The 24,983-nt window shown below is 53.4% G+C and overlaps 1 protein-coding gene across 3 annotated transcripts in view; it reads right to left on the reverse strand.

Annotated features, from left to right (window-relative positions):
- Positions 1-1,540: 1,540 nt before the first annotated feature.
- Positions 1,541-24,983, reverse strand: part of Ap2a2 (adaptor related protein complex 2 subunit alpha 2) — a 78,746-nt gene continuing 55,303 nt past the window's right edge. For 2 of the 3 annotated variants that reach the window (XM_070009764.1, XM_070009762.1), the window contains exons 10-22: positions 23,846-23,983; positions 21,556-21,738; positions 20,793-20,890; positions 20,352-20,583; positions 20,079-20,252; positions 14,934-15,100; positions 11,775-11,857; positions 6,360-6,451; positions 5,114-5,235; positions 4,346-4,462; positions 4,185-4,254; positions 3,961-4,095; positions 1,541-3,248 (exon numbers count right to left, since the gene is read on the reverse strand). In XM_070009764.1, the coding sequence (XP_069865865.1) occupies positions 3,171-3,248; positions 3,961-4,095; positions 4,185-4,254; positions 4,346-4,462; positions 5,114-5,235; positions 6,360-6,451; positions 11,775-11,857; positions 14,934-15,100; positions 20,079-20,252; positions 20,352-20,583; positions 20,793-20,890; positions 21,556-21,738; positions 23,846-23,983 (1,689 nt within the window). In that variant the 3' untranslated portion in view covers positions 1,541-3,170. The remainder of the gene's footprint in view (positions 3,249-3,960; positions 4,096-4,184; positions 4,255-4,345; positions 4,463-5,113; positions 5,236-6,359; positions 6,452-11,774; positions 11,858-14,933; positions 15,101-20,078; positions 20,253-20,351; positions 20,584-20,792; positions 20,891-21,555; positions 21,739-23,845; positions 23,984-24,983) is intronic. The other variant, XM_070009763.1, reaches the window with a different exon arrangement.

Here is a 24,983-nt window from a genome sequence, read left to right on the forward strand (position 1 = left end):
AAAACAACATACTTTTTTTTGGGTCAGTTGTGGGTCTTGAACTCTGGGCCTGGGCGCTGTCCCTGCACTCTTCAGCTCAAGGAGAGCATTCTACCATTTGAGCCACAGCGCCACTTCCAGTTTTCTGGTGGTTTACTGGAGATAAGAGTCTCACAGACTTTCAGATCTCAGCCTCCTGAGTAGCTAGGATGACAGGCGTTGAGCCACCAGGAGCCAGCTTAAAACACCACTGTGACATCTTCTCTGGGTCTATTTAGCAGACCTTTCCCTGGCCATGGCCCGGCCTCAAAGTACCCTTTGACGTGGCTCACCTAAGTACCAGTAAGGAATGGTGACCTGAAGAGCCTGCTCTGACACGCAGGGAGGTCATTTCCTGTCTGCACCATCCATCTACATGTCACACTATAGTCCCTGACAGGAGCAGACACTGGAGAAGGGGCAGCTCCACCCGGTTCCCAGGGACAGCAGACACCAGAGAAGGGGCAGTCCACTCAGGTCCTCAGGAGATGCAGAATTGCTCGGATGGTGACCCAAGGGTGTGGGCAATGGGCAGGAGACAAGTGGGACTGAAGATAAGGAAAGCACTACAGCTGGAAGGGAAGAGGGGATTTCTAATGAGCCAGGGAGGGGCAGGGGGGACGAGTACAACAGTACCACCTAGGAGGGCAGGAAGCTGCTTCCAACTCGTCTTCGGAGAGGTCTATCACCTGCCAAAAAGCTGATTCCAACTAAAATGATTCTTGTCAGACAAAGGCTGCTCCTTGGGCATTTGGTTACAAATCAAGACCCTCAGGGATCAAATTCCTACACACATCTGTACAGGTCAGGCCACCATAGTTCTACCCCAATCATGCACACTTGCTTAAGTGGCATCACCAGAGTTCTGTTCTACTCCCCAACACACCTGCACACCAGGACACCGGAATCCTCCAATCACACCCGCACAGAACGGGACGCCAGGACCCCATCACAGCTGCACGGCAGACCTGTATGGGCTGGGCCACTAGGAACCTCTATCATACTTGCACAGGGTGGGCCACCGGGAGACCCAAGGGGCTCAGCAAGACCTGTGTCCCCAGGCTGGCCGGAGGGAGGACACCACCCCTCACCTCAAGGCCCTCCCCCTCAGGACGCTTCAAGTCCATGGTGGAGCGAGCCCACAGTGCTCTGGGTCCCACCCCCCATCTGTACCAACCGCAGAGGGCTCCCTAGGCAGGGGCCATCCTGCCCAGGTCCAGACCGCTGGGTCCATACGAGGTGTGAGAGCCCTGTGCCTGCTCCTCTTCTAGGCTACAACACAGGCCTTCAAGAGTCAGGACCCCAGAGGAGCCACAGCCCAGCTCTACCGTGGACAGATTAGGCTCAGCCATACCTGAACCCACTGGGCAGGAGACAGCCCTGCTCCAACGCTGCTGTGCGTGGAGCGGCAAGTGACAGGACCCAAGGTCCTTGATGCTCAGCTCCCCACAATGCCCACAAGGGACTGAGGGCTATGTACGATGCTCACCGCCCCCCCCCCCACAAAGACCACACATGGGCATGGGTCACACTCCAGAATTTATTTTTCTCTGAGAAGGAGCACACTGGACTGACAGGGGCTCCCGATGCAGAGCAAAGGCTTGTGCTCCAGCAGCCGCCCTTCCTATGTCCCAGACACCACCACCAGGGAGCACTCAAGCCGTAGCCACACAGGCACGTGGCCATCCACATGGTGGAAAGAGACTCTGTCCGGCCACTGGAGAAAGGACAGGGAAGTTTGCTCCCACCACCCAGCCAGACCATCCACCCGCAGCACAAGCCTTGGCAGTTGGGCATCAGACTCTGCAGCCAGACCACGGACTCCAAAGGACACAAGGACCAGTACACAAGGTTGTTTGTTCTGAAACCAACACAAAGGCTGTGCACGTGGGGCTGCCAGGGACCCCCGGAGCTGTCACGAGAGGCTGTGGCTGAGGCTGGCTGAAGGACCTTATGTGCAGTTGACTGGTGCCCCTGTGAACTAGAGGGACCTGTCGGCGGGGGCACGTGCTCAGATGAACCTGCCCCTCCCGACGGTGTCCACATGTGGGGGCGGAGTGCAGGGCTTCCCGTGGCTCCCAAGGCCTCTGCCCTGGACTGGGCTCCTGACTGGGCCTGCAGGGCCCACCTAACCTGCGCAAGACCCGTGCTGGGCAGCAGCACACCGGCCAGAGAGCCCCGTACAGCCTCCCACAGCACAGGCCAGCTGCCCTCCTTGTCCCTGGCCTCTTCATTCCCTGACCAACCAGGCCTCCCTCCTCCACCCCGCCTCACGCAAGGGTTGGACAGGTGCAGGTCTGCAGCACCCAGGACTCAACAGGAAAACCACGAGCCAGGGAAATAAAGCACTGTTGGTGGAGTCTCACTCCTTGCACAGCCTTGTTCCGCCACTCCACGCTTGTGACACCCCCGTCCCAGAACGCACCCAGGACAATGCACCCATTTAAAACAAAAGGAGCCAGGTCCACACCCCCCAGAGCCACTGGAAACTCCTTCCCACCATGCCGCAAACCCACAGTTTCAAACAAGTAGAATGAATGTCTCAAATGTCCCTTCAAGAAAAATGGGGCTGTGAAAAGAATGGCCAGAGAGGTGAGCGTGGCACGCTGCGTTGCCCACAGTCGACAGAGCAAGTTAAAGATCCTACCCCAGAAACCGCCAGGGGCGCTGCAGCAACCCGTGTGAACACATACGTGCCCCAGCCTGCTGCCAGCCACACACATCAAGCCATCTGTGTCACGCCCAGCATGGCCAGAGCCCAGAGTCATTGCTACAAGCAGAGAGGGCTGTTCCCAGGGTCTGAGATTAGGTCAGCCGCCCTACGGCAGCACTTCAATAAAATTTCAACAAAATTTCCACTTTCATTCAAACTTCTAATTTCCCTTTTAATGTGCCAGGCCGACCCCCAGGGCTGTCTTGATTCCCAGGTCCAGGCTCCCTCCTCTGACGGGGCAGGCCGGCTGCAGCCCTTCTGGAACCGCGTTCTGCGTCCCATCCACACCCACGGAGCCGTCTGGAGGTGCAGGGCTGCAGACGCCTTGTGCTGTGGGGTTCAGACAAGGGGTGTTTATTTGCAGTACGGTAATGAAGACAAATGGTAGAGACGAAGAGAAACGCACAAACACATGAGCCTGATCTTCCATCCTTGAGGATCAGAACTGTTCCGACAGCAATTCACATAATCTCTGAGACACGGTGTCTTTGCTTGTGCGCAGTGTGAGTCGGTACATCTGAAACAGAGAGCGACCGGTCAGTGGGCACAGGGAGCTGGCAAGCCTCAGCCAGGGCCTTTCAGCCCGGGGTATGCCATACCCAGCGGCTGCGCGAGCTCTCCCCGGCTCCCCCATTCTGGAAGCCGGCTCTCACCGCAGTGGACGCAGAGCAGCGGCTGGGGAGAGTGGGTGGGTGCCTGCCAGGCACTCTGACAAGACGATTGGCAGCTTCTCACAAAGCCAGCTGCATATCTACCCTGTGAGCCAGCCAGGCTCTCCTGGGATCAGCCATGTGAACTGACTGAACACCAGTACCCAACCAACAAGAACCAGACACAGAGCAGAACTAAGAGCAGACACAGCGCAGGAACTAGGAGCAGACACAGCGCAGGAACTAGGACACGAAGGTTTCCACTGAGCTTTGTGAGGAGAACGCTGCTCAAGCTGCCACAGAGCAGCGGGGTGGAGCTCAGCAAGAGCTCAAAGCTAAAGCAGGTAGCGCCTCAGGAGCTGAGCGCAACACAGCCACAAGGGGTATCAGGGCAGCAGCCAGGGTCATTTGTGGGTAGAGGGAGACAGCACATACACTGACCGGGGGCAGCTAGAGGAGAGGAGTAAGCCTCTGTCAGCATGAACCACTGTACTTGGGGTCCACGTAACCCTCGCTGCACATAAACTGAGCCGGGCCTAACAATCCGGGCACACCCGCCTGCCTCCCTGGAGGCCTGACCTGGGCTTGCAGATTCGGCTCCAGACGCAACAAGCACCCAATCTGGGTAGTTTTGGTGTGTATGATGCCAGCACCCACAAAATTTGCAGGATTGGGGTCAACTTCCTCAAGGAGTGCAGAACCAAATCCAATAATCTGCTCAGAAGAAGAGAAGGGGTCAGGACGCTGGCTGGCACTGGCCCACGGGCCCCCAGCCTGGAGGACCTTCCCGCACGACCCTTTACCTTCGCTTTAGTGATCTCCGTATCCATGGGATGCTTTGCTTTGAAAATGTTTTGCACTTCTTGTTGTGGACTGTGAGAAACAGCACCCAGGGTGAGTACGGGGGCCAAGCGAGAGGCACGCGACTGTCCAGAGCCCCGCTCCTCCCACCCTGCCCTCTCACTTGCTCAACTGCTTCCAACGCTGAAAGAAATCCTGAGAAGCCATTTCTGTGGGCTGGAAAAACTTGTTGAGTGTGATGGGCAGCTTAACGGAGACATTCTGGAATGTGCCGCCATACCTGCAAGCACAGAGAATAACTGGAGACCCAGAAATTCAGTTGGAAAATCGCCAGGGCACCAGGACGGGCCAAGGTACCCCACCGCATGCCATACAGGCCACCCTCAGCACTGTGTCCCCAGAGCTAAGCCTCCACCCAGCGCACCAAGGACGGTCTGTGTCCGGTGACATGCACAGACCAGCAAAGCTGGGGCCGCCACTTCATCTGAGTCCGGAGGCCAAGCTCCGCTCTCAGCCCAGCTCCTTTGGCAAATGAAGACCTAGACAGGCCCTACACCACCACCTCCACCCACCCCCACTCTGCTTTTCCCCAGGTGTGCAAGACGAGCCTTCCTCACCTAGGCCAGTGTCAGGAAAAAGTCAGTCACCACCACCCCTGCAGCCGTCCTTCGGAGCCAGCCCCAGCAGACCCACGAGGACTAGCTGCCCAGCCCTCAAGTCGGAAACGCCCTCGCCTGCAAGCCCCACAGGAGCAGGGAGACCCCACAGGCAAGGTGGTACCGCACCAGGGTCACAGGCCAGCTTCCTACCCCCCTCCCGCCACAGGCAACTGGAGCTTGCTGTGTGGGTTCGCCGAGATGCAGCGACACGCTCTCAGAGCCAGGCAGTGCCCACAGGCTCTGCGCACTGAGGACGCGTGCACAGCTCTCACCTGAACTGGAGGTTGAGGACCGGCGCCTCCGTGAAGTCAGACAGGCACTCGATGTTGACTGCCTGCTGCACCTGCGCACCCCCGTCCACAGTGGGGTCCACAGGCTTGGTCTGCAGCTTCAGATGTGAGCTGTTAAGGGGTCCAGATCACGTAGGGTGTGGGCCCAGCCCCACTGCCCCTGCCTCCCACCAACACTGCTGACCAAGGCTCAGGACCACAGCCAGCCCTGCCAGAACAGAGCCGGCACGGCACCCGGCCAGCTTACACACGGACTGCTGGCCTTGTCTTGGCTCTGTGCCCATTGGCTCTGGCACTTACACATGGACTGCTGTTGCTCTCGGGAGAAACCAGAGCTTGTTTACTATAAGGGTTGGGAGAGCCCCTGGGTTCTTCGTGAATCAGAGTCTGCCTTGCTCTGAGTATGGTGCTTGAAAGCAGCCAACACAAAACTCTTAGTGATGTCCCTGCAAACAAGACACAGGAGACCTTTCCTGGGTACGTCCTATGCCCATCAGCCACACACTGCCAGGCTCTGCGCCACCCCCTGTCCCACAGAGTCCAGTGATTCCCAGGGAAGAGGACACACAGAAAGTGGCTGTGTGTGCAGGAACTTACATAGCCAGTCCTGCATGTGTGTGTGTGTGTTTCCACTGTGCCTGTGCTGGGGGGACAAGCTCTCTATCCACACTGAATGAACAGGGAGCTGCCCCTTACAGAGCCTACTGTTTCACTCTCCTGGGGTCATGAGCCCAAGGGGGAGCATCCCTCTCGCTGAGCTGCACTGGAGGAAGACATCACTGGGAGGAAATGCAGCAGACTCCAGCTGTCTCCTTCAACTGAAACCTTCTACTGGTATTCCTAATGACCTCCAAGGGATCAGTCTTCGGTGTAAACAAAGGGTTGCGAGAGTGAACAGAAGCCCAGAAGCCCAGGTTTGTCACCAGATGCTCGCGCTGATCATCTGAGGGGCTTCACACAGGGGCCAGAGCTCATCACAGAACAACAAAACAAGCTGGAAAGCACATGACCCCCTAGGCTAGATAAAAGCAGACATACACACACAAATGATGTTCAATGCGTCATCCAAAGTCAATTCTCAAGTACAAGCGCGTGCGTGCTTTTGCTGACCACCTAGAAATAACTTGCTACTTTGACCAAGAACAACTCTCTTCAAAGCCTCCTCTAAATCCTCTTTGCCGCCCATCTGTGTCTGTGTCAGTCTGGGCCTGGGGAGAGCGCCAAGGATATTAGCCTGAAGGTCGTCTGCACAGATCAGTGTTGGAGTGAAGTTTAAGAACTGCGTGGAGGTCTTGTTACCATAAAATATGAACATCCGCCCTAGAAAAAAAAAAAAACACAAAAGCAGTTTATCTCACCATGTCTCCACAGAATATCCCCTGAAGCCTCCAAGTAAGTTGAGTTCTTATGATGCATACCTGTGTTTAAAACTAAGAACTTCTCATTACCTGACTTAGAAAACAGACCCTTGTAATAACAATAAATTATTTTCAAATACATATATATATATATATATATGAACAATTTTTTTAGCTTTAAAAATAGCAGGCAGTTGGCATCTACCCTGAGCAACAGGACCCAGGATACAAGGACACATGCACCTCCATGTTCACTAGAGAACTGTTCACAATAGCCAAGATATGGAAACAACCCAGATGCCCCGCTACAGATGAATGGATCCAAAAATTGTGGTACCTCTACACAATGGAATATTATGCAGCCATTAGAAAGGACAAAATAATGGCATTCGCAGGGAAACGGATGGAACTAGAACAAATCATGTTGAGTGAGGTAAGCCAAGAGCCAAACGGCACATGGTCTCCCAGATAGATGGATGTGAAATCCGAAATGCAAGGAGATACAACAAAGTAAACAGGACTCGAGAAACAAAGGTCATTGCTAAATGACTCCATGCTGCTGACCACACGTATGGCTGGGGGGGGTCTGTGTGTGCATGCGTGCTCACGTCTGCACACACACACACATCTAGGGAAGCTACGGGGAGGCACAGAATCAGAAGGAAACAGAGAAAATTACAACAGAGGGGCCCATCAGCTGCACTGGACATGGATGAAAATAAACTAAGCAACTCAAGGGCAGCGATGGGAGGGAGGGAAGGAGAGGGAAAGAGGGAGCTGCTGAAGCTAAGCAAAAGGAAAGAAATGTACACACCACCCGATGTGGAAGAAATTATATTGTATTATCAAAGCTCATACAATTCACAAACTGTATAGACCACAATAATGACAATTTGCCTTGTGAAGGTTAAAATGTGTGACTTTAACTGAGTGTCACTATCTCACAACACTGTGAAATTTGTGAAATTTATGTAATCACTTAAGCACAATAAAAAATTATTTTTTAAAAAATAGCATGCCAGCTGGGCGCCCGGTGCTCACGCCTGTAATCCTAGCCTCCTCTCAGGAGGATTGTGGTTCAAAGCCATCCGGGGCAAGAAAGTCTGTGAGACTCTTATCTCCAATAAACCACTAGAAAACCGGAAGTGGCGCTGTGGCTCAAGCGGTGGAGCACTGGCCTTGAGCTGGAGCTGAGGGACAGCGCCCAGGCCCAGAGTTCAAGCCCCACGACCGACAAACATAAAAATAAAAATTAAAAATAAAAATAGCATGACAGCTGAAACAGGAAGTTGTCTCTCCGGCCTCCAGGTGCCTATCTCCAGGCCGCCCATGCTCTCACAGAGCAGGGAGAGGCAGGGAGAGCTACAAATGACAAGCTTGGAGGGTCAGCTGACACCGGCAGATCTGCTTCCAGGGATCTTCTCAGGACCACAGTCACACCTGTCTTCCCTATACCAGCAACAGCAAGACCACCCACATACCTCCCCAAGGGAGGCCTGGCTGAACCACATTCACAGCCAGCCTGGTACTGATGCTGCCCAGGCAGGCCAGTCCCACACGCACGGACCCTTCACTGTGGCCATCAGCCCTCCACAAGGCCATGTTCAATGCCTCACTGTTCTAGCTAACCAGGCAGTGATGCCTTCACCCAGTCTTAGTGGATACTTTTATCCTTTAAGTTCAGAAAGGAAACTAAGCTGAGCATTGGTGGCTCATGCCTGTAATCCTAGATACTCAGGAGGCTGAGATCTGAGGATCAAAGTTTGAAGCTAGACTGGGCAGAAAAGTCCCCGTGAGACTCTTTAATCTCCAATTAACCACTCAAAAAAGACTGCTGTGGCTCAAAGTAGTAGAGTACTAGCCCTGGGTGAAAGAGCTCAGGGACAGCGCCCAGGTTCTGAATTCAAACCCTACAACTCAGAGGGAAAGAAGGGGATGGAAGGAGAGGGAAGAGGGGAGGAGAGGGAAGAGGGGAGGAGAGAGAGGGAGGGGGCAGGAGGGAGGGAGGGAGGGAGGGAGGCAGGCAGGCAGGCTGGCTGGCTTATGGGGGTGGCTCAAGGTTTAGTTTTTTCTCTATAAAAAGGTAAAGCAGGGCTGGGAAGTTGGTTCAGTGGTAGAGCGCTTGCCTCACATGCATGAGGCCCTGGGTTCAATTCCTCAGCACCACATAAGCAGAAAAGGCCGGAAGTGGCGCTGTGGCTCAAGTGGTAGAGTGCTTGCCTTGAGCTGAAGAGCTGAGGGACAGCACCCAGGCCCAGAGCTCAGGCCCCACGACCGGACCCCCCAAAAAAAAAAAAAAAAAGAAAAGAAAAGAAAGAAAGATAAAGGCAAAGCAGTCTGATGTCATTGCTTTAGCACAGCTGGGTAAAGCCATGGACAGAGATGAAGCCTCAGCCAGACAGGTGTAGGACTGCTGGAATCTGGCTCTTGGACTTCCCAGTCTCTGGAACCCTCTGGTGCAAGTGAGTGCCGACACCAGATGGGACTGCCAAGTTCATCCGGCCATGTGCTGGGAAAGGCGCCTGAAAGCGCAGCAAGTCCTCCTGAAATACCCAACGTTAGTGGTGATAGAGTGAGGATCTGAGCGCTGGAGACAGGAACTAAAGCAATCGCTCCTCCCTTTATGGATGACGCACACCTTTACGCAGAGAACACTGCACATCAGAAGCCACAAAGATGTCACAAGAAGATTATAGCTGAGAGAGGAGAGAAAAATAATATATAGAGGAAGCTGGGTAACAACTCTCCAGCCTTTCAAAATGAAAGAAAAAGGATGAATACAGCCTACTAAGTCTTTGAGCATGCCAGTTATGAACCAGTGTGCTACACCACAGGAGCGCGAGAGCCCAGCCTCACACTGGAGGAGGAGGAAAGTGTGGCGATGAATGGGGCTAGAAATGAAAAGGAGGAAGACCACGGCAGCACTAGGCAAGAACTTGCAGGCAGAAGCCAGATGGCGCAAGCTTGTAACTTATCCTTCGAGAGGCTAAGTCAGGAGGACAGAGTTTGAGGCCAGCCTGGATGCACAAGGAGAGACACTGTCTCAAAATAAAAATGAAAAGGAGGCCAGGCCAGGCAATCTCAGGAGTTACATTTAAAGGACTTGTTTCACTATGTCATGTTGCATCTCTACAGAAAAGCCATGCAAGATTTTTTTCAATTTCTATATTACATTTATTCTAACAGTTTTATCAAACTGGTATTAGGAAGAAATGGCAAGCATTTACTTTGATACGAAAAGCTTCAAAATATAGGAAAATGACCAAGAAACTGTATATAGAAATACACTTAATAATGGTATATAATTATTAATGATCTTGAGGGAAAGAGCATTATCAAAATGAACCATGTATACTAGGTATGGATCTTCAGCTGTTATCTTGGAGCTTTTATCTTTTTTCTAAGAGTACTGGTACTGAAAAACTTAGAACATAAAACATAGTTTATCAACTATTTATGACATCCGAATCTGTAGCAGAATGTTTTAAATATGTGTTGAGTATTTTAAAGCATTTTATAGTTTATAATATGAAATAATATATAAAACTTCATTTGTCCACCAAACAGACTCAGGCTAGTGTCTTTACTACATGTGGATATGTTCCCATCCAGAGGCTCATTTTTTGTTTGTTTGTTTCTGTGTTGGTTCTGGGACTTGAACTCCAGGCCTGGGTGCTTTCCCTGAGCTTTTGTGCTCAAAGCCAGCACTCTACCACCTAAACCATAGCTCCATTTCTAGCTTTTTGGTGGTTCACTGGAGAAAAGAGTCTCACCAATTTTCCTACCCAAGCTGGCTTCAAACCATGAGCCTCAGATCTCAGGCTCCTAAGTAGCTTAGGATTAAAGATCGGAGCCACCGTCGCCCAGTGAGGCTCGGGGCTTGTTCCTTTAAACTGAGAAGTTTCATTGTATATTCAAGATCATGGGCTTGTATGTACCTTCATTTATAAAACATCTGTAACATGACCCTACGTTTTAAAATATTTGGTAGTGCTTTACTGCTTAAGCAAAGGAATGAGTGCAGTGTGCTCTGATCTCTTGAGACAACTGCATGTGGTTGATAACCCAAATTAGACCATTCAATCGTGTTTAAAGGCACAGCGCATGGGCATTAGCACACTGGCATCTTGCAACCATCCCACCACCCACCTCCAGAACTTTCTCATCTTCCCAACTGAAAGTGTCCCCACTAAACACTGATTCTTCAGCCCCTGGCACCATCCTACTCTTCGTGGAGTGCTCTGGGGACCTCGTGAGTGGAATGATGCAGTACTTTGCCTTTTGAGTCTGGCTTATCTCCCTTAATGCCATCCCCATTGTAGGTTCTGTCAGCATCTCCAACCCCAGTGCACGTCTGTCATATTGTTCGTGCTTTCTTCCTTTCCCTCCGCATTTGGCTGCTTTGAGTACACACATCTCTCTCTTCAAGACCCTGCTGCTTTCCTTTCTGTGCCTACTCCCACAAGTGAGACTGTGGATCCTGTATTCAAGTCTACAGGACCTCACCCTGACTCCACTGCAGGCCTGCCAGCTCACAGCTCCGGAAGCAACGTGCACGATGCCACCTTTCTGCACTTGTCTGTGACACAGCCGTCCTCACCTGTGAGGCAGCAGCTTTTTGTAGTTTGGGTTTGTGTTTCCCTAATAACCAGCGAAGAATATCTTCTGGTATGTTTCCTGATCATTTGCTCATCTTCTTTGGAAAAGTGCCTACGCCATTTTATAAAGTAGGCTGTTCATTTTCCAGTGGGTGTATAAAGGAGCATCTTACACATTCTGGATATAAATGTTCTGTCAGTGTATGACTTGTAAACATTTTTCATAATTCTCCCACTCTCTTTTCATTTGTTTCAGGTTTTGGGGTTTTGTTTGCTTTTTGGGGGCTGGTTGTGGGGCTTGAACTCTGGGCCTGGGTGCTGTCCCTAAGCTTTTCAAGTTCAAGGCAAGAGCTCTAGCACTCAAGCCACAGCTCCACTTCTGGTTTTCTGGTGGTTAACTGGAGATAAGAGTCTCACAGATGTTACTGCCTGGACTGGCTTTTGAACCAGGATCCTCAGATCTCAGCCTCCTGAGTAGCTAGGATTATAGGCATGAGCCACCAGAGCCTGGCTGTTTGTTTGCTTTTAAGACAGGGTTTCACCATATGACAGAAGCTGGCCTAGAACTTGCAATCCTCCTGCTTCAGCTTCCCGAATGCCAGGATTTTTACAAGCATGGACAACCATTCCACACCAGTAGTTTCTCATAGTTTGTAGACATTTTTATTAAGAAATTAAAACACATACCTAAGTTCTGCCGAAATTCAGACTTAAGTCCAATTTGAAGCAGCTGGTTTTCAAACAACACACCATTATTTTTACAAACAAACCTAGGAGAAAAGGACAGAATGTATGTCACTCAAATTGCCCATTTGAAATATAAGGATTTGTTTTGGAAAAGAGTTTAAAGTACATGAGATCTTAGCTGGAGACATAGCTCTAGCAGTAGAGCTCCTGCCCTAGCAAACACAAGGCCCTGAATTCAAACCCCACTGTTGCCAACAACGTAAAAAATAAAGGAGAAAATACCCAAGACCAGAACACCTCTGTGGCTGGAAGACAGGAGAGAACAAAGAAACACAAGATCTCACTGAGAGGGACACAGAGACTGAGTGGGCGGCTGCAGGATCCTCCGGCAGCCCCCCAGGAGAGGGAGGCGGAGACTGAGGGGCGGCTGCAGGACTCCTCCGGCAGCCCCCCCAGGAGAGGGAGGTGCCACTCATCATGACAGAGGTGAGAGGCTGGCAGCAGAGGGTGCACCTGTGGCCCATGCTGGGCCTGAGAAACAGTCCCCCGTGGCAGACACCTGGAAGTTTCCACTTGCACCTGCGCCTGCAAAGACTCCATGATCAAGTTACTCTCTGCCAGAGACCGCAGCAGCAGCGGACTTCCCTGGGTCTGCAACCCTGAGACATGCGGTCAGAATGTTGTGTGGGGCCTCAGCAAGGGCCTCAGGGGCTCGGCTGGTCCCACTCAACCTGCTGTGCCCACAGGAAGCAGAGGCAGCAGCCCTCCCCCCCCCCGACACACACACACAAACACGTGACTATAACTCAGCAGGTGTCTGCGCAGCTCTGGCCATAGTAAGAAGTCTCAAGCCAAGTACTGCCTATTCAACTGCAGCCCAACCTTCACAACACTGCTGAGAGTATATGCAAGCACATGTAGTCCGGAGTTGCTCACAACAGCCGTCCTGCAGCTGGGAGCAGCGGCAACCGATCTGCTGCCTGAGGGAGAGCCAGACGGCTCCTCCATGCCCAGCTCAGACGCCATTCAAGGTGCTAGAGCCAACACCATCCATGGGCCCACATACTTGGTTCTAGACGAAGTCACCTGAAACTCAAGAATGCCAAGCTGTCACCCACAAGACTGAAGAGAAGCCCCTGGTGCCCTCATCTGTTTGCTGGTTGCTTTCCAAAGGGTCTGCACCTTGACCTTGCAATGTAGGGACAAAGAGACTCCATGTTAGAATGGTACAAAGTCCAGCTTCCTGCAGGCACGCTGTGCCCCGCAACCCACTCCGGTTCCATCTTGTGCCACAGGCCAACAATGACCTTGGGGTCCCCAGGCAAAGCTGCCATAAACACAGCACGGGCTGCAGCCCCGAAGAACTAGGCCCAGTGCCCCAACAGCCGGGTTAACAGGAGTAGGAGTAGGGCCAGCCAGGGCACAAGGCCTACAGAGTGGCCTCTGGAGACCCCGGGGGGGGGGGGGCGGCGGCAGCAGAAGCCTCAGGCCCCCGACACCACCACCCACTCGCTCTCCTCCACCACCCTGCTCCCAAAAGAACAGCAGCTGCTCTGGGTCCCCTGGGATACTACAAACGCTACCATGTGAGCCCAGTTAACCAGCAACTGGCAGCACTCAGCCCGCCACAAGCAGATTCTCAAAACCCCGACAGTGAGATAACACCACAGCAAGGCCAAGACCACTCACTGGAGCCCTCAGTCACCATGCAGCCCTCAGCCAAGACAGGAGAGTTAGAGGCTTCCCCTCCCCAGCCCAGCCAGGAGGTGGCTCCCCCAGCCCAGCCCAGCCCAGCCCAGCCCAGCCCAGCCCAGCCCAGCCCAGCCCAGCCCAGCCCAGCCCAGCCCAGCCAGGTGGCTCCCCAGCCCAGCCCAGCGGGGAGGTGGCTTCCTCAGCCCAGCCCAGGCCAGTCAGGTGGCTCCCCAGCCCAGCCCAGCCCAGCCCAGCCCAGCCCAGCCCAGCCCAGCCCAGCCCAGCCCAGCCCAGCCCAGCCCAGCGGGGAGGTGGCTTCCTCAGCCCAGCCCAGGCCAGCCAGGTGGCTCCCCAGCCCAGCCCAGCCCAGGTCAGAACAGGCAGTGGCTTCCCCCTTAGCAGCTATGGACCTGGGTTTTCTGTGGTGCCTTCAAATCCCAAACTCAGCAGTTCTAAAGTGCTAAGAATCTGTTTTCAGCCAGAGAAGCAACTTACACCAAGACCACATTCTAAACCCATCTTCCCTAAAAGGATGTAAGAATCAGTGTGCAAAATGAACACAAGGAAATAAAAATATCTAAAACAACAAGTCCCACCAACATCTCCAGGAGAAAGGCCCAAGGACCACTCCTGAAGCTCCCTCATCTATACTCAGGACAGAACCCAGGCCACCACTGACACAGCAGAGCCAAGACCGTACCGAGGGAATCTGCTGCAGCAAAAGGCAAGAGCAGGTGCTGGGAGAGAAGTCTGACAGCTCCCTTTTGAAAACGGGAGACGGCGGGGAGGAAGGAACTGAACAAGGGGCACATACAGGCATCCAGGCACAGACACCTTAGAGTCAGGAGGACAGAGCCAGAGGCAGGAACCTCTGAGCTTGGCCAGCAGGAACAGGGGCAGGAAGTCACCGGCAGAGTCCAATGGAATAGCTCCTCTAAACAACTAATGGGCTGCTTAACAAAAGCGGCACGGGTGGGGAGGGCCTGGGAGGCCGGGGGACACCAATGGAGAGGAAAGGTGCGCAAATGCAGCCACATATTCAATATACATATGTAAAAACTAAACTGAGCCACTTGAGGATAAGGATGGGAAAGGAGAGCTGGGGGAGGACAATCAAAGTCGTGACACATATCAACCCTTTCACAACCCTTATATCATCATCATCATCATCATCATCATCACAGCATGTATCTAGAAGGCAAACAAAGGCACAGTGAAGAGTTCAAAACACCAGACAAGAAGACAGGAGAAAGGAAAAGAAAAAGCGCCAGAATCGTTGATGAAGCACCCTAACAACAAGGAACAAAGGAGACAACATAATTACATCCTCAGGTACCAGCAAGGCAGACCATGTGGTCTACCATCCCACACAGCACCCAACACCAACCACCTCCATCAAGCAGTGACCAGACCCAGCTCTGCACAGCTGACCCTGGCCAGTCTTTGGGACCGAGGGGACCTGGCTACCTGGCAAAGTTGTCTTCCGAGCCTGGAGCAAGCGGTGCGACCGCAGAAGCTGAGTCTGAAAACACGTCCACCAGCAGCCCGCCACCACCAGCGGAGGCAGGGGGCACGGCAGGAGCCGGGGGAGCGGCCCCCAGACCCAGCAAGTCTGCCGACGGAGAAGGCGTGGACTGGAAAAGAAGGAAGAAGAGGGTCAGCCGTGCATGAGCAAACGCCTCTGACCCCACCCCTCCCCCACACCGCCGGAGGACCAGTGAGCAGCAGCACGTGAGGCGGACAGCCTCTGGTCAGATGCAAACACACCTCAACTCAAGAGTCACGCTGAGATAATCACAAGATTCACAATTCAATCTCAACTTCACACCACTAGCAAACAGCCTGTATTTTTCCACAAATATTTGAGTAAGAAAAATCTGAAAATGTATTCGCCATCAATGAAAATTAAACTCTAGTCCCAGAGAAGTCTGTAAGATAAAATAACCAGCAAAAGAAAAACCAGGCTAGAGGCATGGCTCAAGTGGCAGAGTACCAACCGAGCAGGCAAAGCCCAGCAAGCACAAGGCCCTACGTTCAAACAGTAGTACCTCTGACAAAAGGTTAAGAAGCCCACGCAGCCAGGTGTGATAACACAGACCCATAATCCTAACTACTGGGGAGGCAGAGATCAGGACTGCAGCTGAAGACCAGAGGCAGAGGGAGAGGCCCACTCAACAAACAGGTGGGGCATGGTGGTACAGGGCTGAACTCCCAGCAAGGCAGCAAAGGTAAGAGGACAGCAGTCCACGGCCGGCTCCAGGCAGAAGCACAAAACCCTGTTCAAAAAGACAACTAAAATAAAAAAGGGTTGGGTGTATGGCTCAGCTGGGAGGCCTTGAGTTCCAAGAGAGGGGCAGGGGTGGTGGCAAGAAAGCCATAATACTGTCAAGTGTCCAAAAGATAAACTAAATGAAGGTGACATCCTTAGTGCAATCACCACCTTAGTTATTTAAAAAAAAAAAAAAAAACAACCTTTTATGAATTTTCAGACCTGGGCAAAAACGTAAGCGCCACTGAGGTCTCTACAGCATCACACAGGATGAAGACGCCGCGGCTGAGCTCACACCTCTACTGCTGAGGTGGCCACGGGGGCCGGAGCCGGGGCTCAGAGCTCGGCTCTGCTCAGCCAGGACAGTGGGGCCCAGAGCCCAGGCTCACCACAAAGCTGACACAAGCACCCTCACGCGGTCCACAAAGACTACTCGCAGTTCGTGAGCAAAGCCCAGACGTAAGAGACATCCTGCCTTGAGCAACTTACAAAAATACTCCTGGACATCAGGAGAACAAGAAACAGAGCTTTCTGAGCCTAAATCCTAAGGCTCTTTTACATTAAGACAATGTGTGTTTTGCTCAATCTGAACTGATCTTTCCAAGAATCCAACTATCCCTTTCCCCGTGGACACACAGAGGGGCACGGCAAGCCACAGGGCCTGCGCGTGGGGCCAGGCCTCCCACCTCTGCCAGCAGAGCGTGCTGAGCACATGGGGACAGGAATGTCAGCACAGACAACCACACCCCCCTTGGTACTGTGTTCTGTACAAGTACACGTGACAGCATGTGATACTGTCCATGTCACGTCAAGACACATGAGGCATTCCAGAGCATCCACTGTGCAGGGGGTGGGGGTGGGGAGACTGAGAGCCCTCGGGTCTCCAAGGCCCATGGCAGGTGAGGCAAACTTGGCAGGACACAGTTGTCGTGTCCTGAAAGGGGCCTGAGAAAGCCAAGGACAGGCTGGACTCCTGGGCCCCTATGTACTGCACACTTCCCTCCAAGGAGCCATGACTCAAGAAAAAGGGAGCCAGCCTCACAAGAGTGTGTGGCACCTGTGGCCACCTGCAGTGACAGCCAGATGCAAGGCTCCAGGAGCTCAGCGGCCGAAGACCCAGGGGGGCCAGAGTTGGGATTGCCCAACAACAGCTGCAGCAAGGGGAGACTCATCCCCCACCTACTCAGACGACTGACACCAGCTCCCGGGAAGTCTTCAAATGCCTTCTGTCCCATTAAGCCTAAACTGCAGTTACACAAACCACAGAAGCAAGGCACTGGCAGGAGAAGCCAGCAGGCCTCCCGCCTTACTGCCTCCCTGGGTCTGGGGAGACCTTCCCGCAGCACACCCTTGTGTGACTGGACACTCAAGCTACCCATCTGCCCTCCAACAGGAACAATGGCAAGAAGTAAATTCAAAGCTTCTTGTACACAAGCTCAGGTCAGGCCAGCCTCTGAGAGCCGGCTGGCCACCAGGGAAACGGGCAGTTACCAGGTAAGCCTACAGCCTGGGGACCACAGGCCTCTCCAGAGCTCACCCACCAAGGAGAGACTTGTGCAAAGAAAACAACAAATGGTCTAATATCTACTATCACCCTGTTCTTAACTAAAAAACTTTGGCCAATGTCATTCCAGACAGACAGACAGACAGACAGTCGTGAAGCCCAGACACTTGATGCTACCGGGAGCAGCCCCGCTCCTTCTTCCCCACCTCCCCGGAGGCGGTCTCCCTCTGGGCCCGGTCTGGCCTCTCTGACACCCTAGATTTCAGGCAGATGGGAGGAGGCGTGCCCACCACCACAGACGCTGGCAGTGCTCAGCATCCACCTGCAGGCCCCTTGCAGTCGGGAAGGACGTGCGCAGCCTGCAGGTGGGAAAGCTGCTGAACTGACCCTTGCAGTCGGGAAGGACGTGCGCAGCCTGCAGGTGGGAAAGCTGCTGACCTGACCCTGGGAAGGCACCAAGAACCGGTCTTACCTAGATGCCGGTCTTACCTAGATGCCGTCCCCAGGGGCAGCCCTCGTCACATCCCGAGGGCCTGCTGAGCCGCAATGCGGTGTGTCAGCCTGTCCCTGCTTGTAGAAAGCTGAGCCCCGGACATGGCGGTCATACTGTACTGTTCCTGGCCAATGTGGAAGTGCAAAACCCAGTACGAGCCAGACAGAGACCAAGGACAACAGTTACAGTGGCTCCCAAGGACCCTGTCTGTGCTTCAAGGAAGGCCAGGAATGCCCAGCACCGTAAGGAAACACATCATGGTTCCCAAAGCACTTCCTAGTAACCTGCCGTCGCTACCAGCCAGCCTCCCGCCTACACAGCATGTTAGACATCAGCTCATTTGCCTACACCTGTGGGCTCAGCTAGACACAGCTGCTGCCCATTCCCTGGCATGGCTCTAAAAGATGAGCCACAGCCCCACCACCCCCACCAGTGGGAAGCCTAAGCTAGCACCGCACAAACACCCACACGTGCACTCTCTCCAGAAGCCCGTGCCACCTCACCCGTCCACCCCAGCTACAGCCCTCCAGGGCTTGGGGCTGGTGACTTCTTCACTGGAGTGTCAGTCACCTGGAAGAGCAGGAGGCGGGACAGGAAGCCCATATCTGGTGCCTGGTACTAGTCCTGAGGGACAAGTGCACAGATAAAGGGTCCCAGCTCTACAGAGAAAGCGCCAGCAGAGGCTGAGCATAACCCATGAACTACTTGTGCACCAAGAGAAAGACCACACCTAGACAGAAAACACATACTTCTCACTGACCCCAAATTAACTAGTCATTAAATTTAAGCAGTCAGAAGTCACCACAAAGGCAGAAGAAGGCAGAGTGGTGCAGCAGGAAAGTCTTGAGGAAGGGAAGCGCAGGACCGGAAGGGGTACAGTTGCTAACAAACCTGAGCTGAGGGGAAAAAAGGACAGAAGCTACCTGAGGAGACTTCAGGCCAGCGTTACTATGAGGGGTGGAGGATTCTCATTTGTAGATTGCAGGAGTTCTTCACCAAGCAGTCAAAAACAATCCAGTAAAACATAAGCTTGTAAGTTCCTACACATGTATGCAGCTCAGGTGATACAGCTAAGTACAATCAATCCCATATTGTCATCAGTTGTGTTGAAACTGTATGATCTGCTGAGTGTTTCCCAACCTTAATTCTGGGAAAACATACTTCCTAAAAAGCAAATCGTGTCCAAAAAAGCAAGGCAAAAGGTAATATGTTTAACTGAAGGGATAAAGTGAACACATTACATTGTTGAAAGGCAAAACATCTTTTAGTAGATGCTGAGCAGCACCGTGGGGAAAAAAAGAACACACACCCACAGTGCACCACCGAACTCTCCATCTGTACATACTGTTTTTCTATAGCAGTGAGAACTGTATCCCAGCAGACACCCAAAGCTGATGACAGGTCTCACCACAGGCCAGCACTCCCGGCCTGAGGGCCGAGCCACCGGCAGGCAGCTCACAAGGAGACCCCAGGGAGCGACAGCAGGGCTCAGACATAAACATACTCTTGACAAGCAAACCACCAAGGCTACGTCTTTCCTGTTCCTATCACCGCACCAGCATGGCTGGGGAGGCAAAGCTCCCTAGCATTTCCCCCTCCCTTTTTTTTTTATTTGTGCCAGTAGCAGGGCTTAAACACTAGGCATTGTGCTCTCAATCGGATTTTTACTCAATCTACCACTTGAGATGCATCTCTTCTTCTGCCTTTTTGTTGATTAATTGGAGATAAGGCTCTTGGACTTTTCTGCTTGGGATGGCTTTCAACCTCAGTTCTCAGATCTCAGCCTCCTGAGTAGCTAGCACAGGCATGAGCCACTGGTGCCCGGCTCCCCGCAGCCCCCACTCTCCTAGGGAGCAGAGAGCAGTTCATAGGACATAGCTGCTACGAAAAGTAACAATGCCATGGCAGCATCTCAGAAAACACAAATACAGCTCTCAAAACAGTATTTTCTATCCACTAAACACCAAAGGTCCTATTTTCATCTATGTGCATAATCTCATCACGTCACACAAAGGAGAAATTTGTTCTACTCCAACTCACTACAGAAACCCTCCAAGATTTAGCAAGGCCAAGTCCACTCTAAAGCAACAAGGAGCACTCAAGAAACAAGTGGCACAGCCTCCAAACCAATCACCACAGACAGAATCGAGCTGGGCTGCCTCGAGAAGCTGGCGTCACAAAGATGCAATCAGCCGCCCACAGCCTCCTGGGACCAGAGGCCTGGGAAGGCCTGGGTGCGGGAGCACAGACCCTGGGAAGAGGCAGACACCAAACTCCTGACTCGTGCCGAGTAAACGAAACTTCTCTCCAACTGGTGGAGCTGGGGGCCCGGTGGCAAGGACCCACCACAGCACTGGTACTGGCCGGGGCGGGCTCGGGGCCCCCGTTCACATCGATGCTCCGGTCCCGCTTGGTCTCTTCCAGGTCAGTCACCGTGCTCGGGCCCTTCTTCTTCTTGAGCTTAGCCAGGATGGAGGACTCACGCTCCGGGAAGGGAGGCATTTCCTCCAGGACAGTTGCCTATTGCAAAGAACAAAGGGTCAGAGCTGGACCAAGCCCCAGTGCCCATCACCGACCTAGAGGCTGCAGTGCCAACAAGCCCAGCCAGGCGGTCCACACCAGAATATCAGTGCTGGCCACAGTGCTCAGCCGCAGGTACTCCACGGCCCGCTGCTGCAGCTCCACATCTGCATTCTTCAGCTGGCTGTCACTGCGCAGCACATCCTGGATGGTGGCCTTCACTTCCGGAAAAAGGTTCACGAACTTGATGTAGGTGGACAGCAGGAGTGCCCGGGTAGGGACGCTGCACAGGTGGAACTTGGAGTGAAGCAGGTTGAACTGGATCAGAGGACTTGGGGGGGACAGAGAGCACAGGTGAGGACCGGTTACCTCACCATCCCGCACCCTGCAGCCTAGCATCCACGGCGGTGAGCAGCAAGACTGTGGGCTAAAGCAGACGCTCCCCATGGGCACACGTCCATCTGACGCCAGATGCCAGCTAGGGGTGGGGACAGGACAGCCAGTGCAGAGTGCCCTGCGCTGCTTCCTGGTATCTCTTACCTAGAGCGTGGGTCCCCAGCTATCAAGTTTCCAAACTCGCCCAGGATGTAGCCGCCTACTTTGACCAGGTTCTCGTGGCATGCTGGAGCCTGCAGAGCCTGGAAAACCATGGACACCATGAGCCAGGGCCCGGAGAAGCATGGCAGCAAAGGATCTAGAGACGGGCTCGGCGTAATGATGAGCCAAAGCCAGGCCTGCACGGCCTGCACAGGAGCTTCCCCGGAACTCAAGACTACTAAGTGCCCCTTGTACCCGAGCCCCTCCGCAGAGCAGCCCGAGCAAGGTCAGCAGCGGCTCTCCAAAGGCTCCCGGGGGGGAGGGGGGGGGGAGGCTGGGAAGGGATGTGAAGGGTAAACAAAGGAGGAGGCTGCAATGCTTGGTAAGAAAGGTATGCATTATCCTGCCCATGTAATTGTAACCCCCTCTGTACAGTATGTTCACAAATTAAATTAAATTTAATTTAAAAAAAAAAAGGCTCCCTGGTAACAGCCAGACCCCTTCCCATCCCCTCACACACAGGCAGATTCAAGGGCAGCCCCAGGCAGCGATTTCAGGAAGCCCTTCAAGAGCCGGTGTCTCACCCAGGATGCAGTTTGGAAATTAAGACGAGAGGAAAGTGGTGGTGGGTGTGGGGCACTAGCAGTGGAAGGAAAGAATTCCAAAGAACTGCTGAGGGGAGCAGCTGAGACTCCCACGTTCACCTGAGCTTGGCACAGGGCCGGAGAGGACACCCACCCTCCTGCGCTGGAGACCCAGGCTGTACCTCAAACACTGTCTTGGCGGCATAGCCCTGCACGTCGTCACGATTGATGACGATCTGAATCACGCGATACCACACCTCTTCGCTCACGTAGTCTCCAGCAATGCGAATCAGGTTCAGGATGGTGTCCACATACCAGGTGTAGTCCACTGCGTATTTCTCAGCCAAGATGGCGACTTTCAGCACCTATAGGGTGGACAGGCTGCTCAGGCAGGTACCACACAAGCTATCAGCAACACCAAGGACCAGCCAGCGTCAAAACCCGTGAGAGGCTTCAAAAGGATCTAAAACTTGAGGTGTGTGAGAAGATTCACCAGATCTCAGAGGGTGAGGAGTGGCCGGCTTGAACAAAGGAAGCCAGTGGACCTCCAAGGACAGATGCAATGACCAAGCCCGGGGTTCAAAAGGCTCACAGCTACATCCAGGCCACCACTCTGCTCCTCACGACCACCCCACTGAAGTCCGTCCTGCACCTTGTCCCCCAGCCACAACCAAGCCGCTGCCAACCCACATCCAGAGCTCCTTTCTCCTAGCAGGTCTTCGTCATCATCCACCCTCCTCAGCCCCACAGGTCCCCCTTTTCTTCATGGGAAACCCACCTGATCACCACCCTATCCTGCCCCCAAGGAGCCACCAGGCTTATACCCCCAGAGACAGCTGCTGCCTAGGCAGCTCTGCCTCACCTCCAAACTGGGCTCAACTCCAAGTCTCCTTCTGGCACTGCCCCCCAAGAGTGTCCGCTGGCACCACCACGCGCTCCTCAAGTGGCTGACTGTCACACACAACCCCACCATTCTCCCTGCTACCCTCTCCCAGGAACTCCAGGCAGAATGGGCTCCCAGAGCCCCAGCCGAGAGCCTGGACTGGATGTCTACTTGCTCTACCACCTCCCGCCCTTACACGGACCCCATGACACCCTTAGAACATCTTCAAAACACATGGCCTAGGCTGGGAAAGCAGATCAGTGATGCAGCATTTATTTGCCTAGCATGCCTAAGGTCCTTGTTCCATCCCTACCTCCTAGTATCTTGGTTCCATCTCTAGAAAAAGCTAGAACAGCTGGACTTGCAGCCCAATGCTGACCATGCAGCCATGTGCTCAGCCACAATCCCAGCTACTCTCAGCCCCCGGACGGGAGCTCCCACCTTCTTCGGGAAGTCTGTAAGGCCCCAGAACATGGGGTCAGCCTCCGCAGGTGTCACCCCGTGCACATGCAGACCAGTGTTCGGCCCTCCATATACCTCCCAGGGCGGAGGCTCCCCGCAGGCCCCAAAGCAGCACTTGTGCAGAGACAGAGGGACACGTGACTAAGGCTAGCAGGACCATCACTCACCACACAAAAAGACTGAGTGGATTCCAGTCCTCCACACACAGACGTGCTGACCGTGCTCTGCTGTGTGCTGGGCACACCCGGAGCAGCATGACTGCAGGCCCTAGGCCAGCCCTACCCAACTTGGGCCACACTGCCCAGGCTGAATCCAAAGCAGACCCTGGAGGAAGCTGGTGGGTCACATAGTGACACCCAGACATGGCGCACCAGCCCTCCTCTACACAGCACACTCCCTCCCCACATCATCTACTGCAGCTGGGTCTGGAACTTCCCCGGGTCCTAAGCAATGGAGGCCTGCTCTCTAGGGTAGAAGATGCCAAGGTCACTTGGCATGTCCTGGAGAGGGCTGTAGGGCCACAGGCTGCCACCTCTTCCTCTGCCTATCCGTGATGCGAATTTTAACCCACCACACACTCCCCACACAGCACAGAGAAAGGATGAGCACATGCAGTCATTGTATTCAGTGTACCTTATGTAAAAAACTGAACTATGTATCTTGATAGCAGAGAGGGGAAGGGAAAATGGATGTGAACAATGGAAGACGCATTGTACTCATAACCTGACTTATGAAACTGTAACCTCTCTATACAACTGCTTAATAAAAAAAAATAGCCTAACAATTCTTGTCTACTACATCCTCATTCACACCCTAAGCAGCCAGCTACTGAGAGGAGAAGAGGGGGAAGCCTGCCCGTGGGTTTTACATGTTCCAGCACTGAGAGGGAAATTGATGCAGAAACGAACCTCTCATCAGTCCACTATAGACACCGGTAGGGCCTGCCAGACAGAACTGCCTCTCATCAGTCCACTATAGACACCGGTAGGGCCTGCCAGACAGAACTGCCTCTCATCAGTCCACTATAGACACCAGCAGGGCCTCCCAGACAGAACTGCCGAACACTGGTGAGACAGTCCCGCTGGGCTTTCATCCACAGCAGGCAAGGATTGGGGCTGAGAACTCACAATCTCCTCTCGGATGGAGTAGTCAGCCGTCTCCAGGTAGCTCAGCATCTCCGCCACAATCTGCTGGGCGTTGCTGCGGTCACACATGGCATAGAGCAGGTCCACGGCCCGCTGCCGCACACTCACGTCCCGCTCCGTCTGGAAAGCAAAGCAGACCGTTAACCCCACATACAAGTACAGGCTGGAGGCACTCGCTGTCTAGAACAGTATGTGGCCCCCGTGGCCCCGCTTTCCTCAGCCCTGTCGGCAGCCCTTCCTCTGCCCCATACCACACAGGGAGGGCCTCACTCACCATCTGTACCAGGGCCCAACACTGCAGGTCAGAAGCCCTCTCCCTTGACTCACACCCCCCCTGCTCTCTGTACTTGGAACAAATGGTCTGGACAACCTAGATTCACTGCCACTGTCCCACTGGCCAGCTTCTCTGAGGAATGTGCTCAGGGCCAAGTGGGTAGGTCACTGAAGTCTCTCTATTGTGTGGTCACACTCTAGCACCTTCCGAATTATGTCACCAAGGAACTCCATACAAGGCGGGTCTTTGGACCCCACCCCAGTGGCATCAGAATAAGACCCTAGAAAACTTCATAGCACAGCAACATCTGAGAACACAGTAAAGGTCCAGGCACCTAGCAGTGGTAGAAAATGGGGGAGCCCGGTACAGGATAGAGGGCCTCCAGCAAGGGCCGGAGCAGAGTGAGACAAGGGTTGTCTCTGACACAGGGAAGAACTTGAAGACACACAATCAGGACCAGGAAGAACTCGGCCTCAAATTCACAGCAAATACTGAATGTAAATTCCATGCCACACTCGGCGTCCCCAGATACTGCCCAAGACTAGGCTGAGTCAAGGGCTCTAGGTTCCCTCCTTACACACTTGTACTAACAAGCAAAGCAAGAATGGGCAGACAGTGTGTGACACTAGCAAGATCACCTTGAGTGAGATTCACAGGTAAGCCCCGGAACACATACCTTGACTAGGCTCTTTCAACTCTGTAATTTTTTTTCTTTTTTTGCCAGTCTTGGGGCTTGAACTCAAGGCCTGGGCACATCCCTGAGCTTCTTTTTGCTCAAGGCCACAACCTGAGCCACCGTGCCACTTAGGGCTAAAGAATGTCACAGACTTTCCTGCCCCATCTGGC

Source organism: Dipodomys merriami, unplaced genomic scaffold (genome assembly GCF_024711535.1).
Source record: "Dipodomys merriami isolate MVZ:Mamm:240054 unplaced genomic scaffold, mDipMer1.0.p SCAF_78, whole genome shotgun sequence".
Classification (NCBI taxonomy): Eukaryota; Metazoa; Chordata; class Mammalia; order Rodentia; family Heteromyidae; genus Dipodomys; species Dipodomys merriami.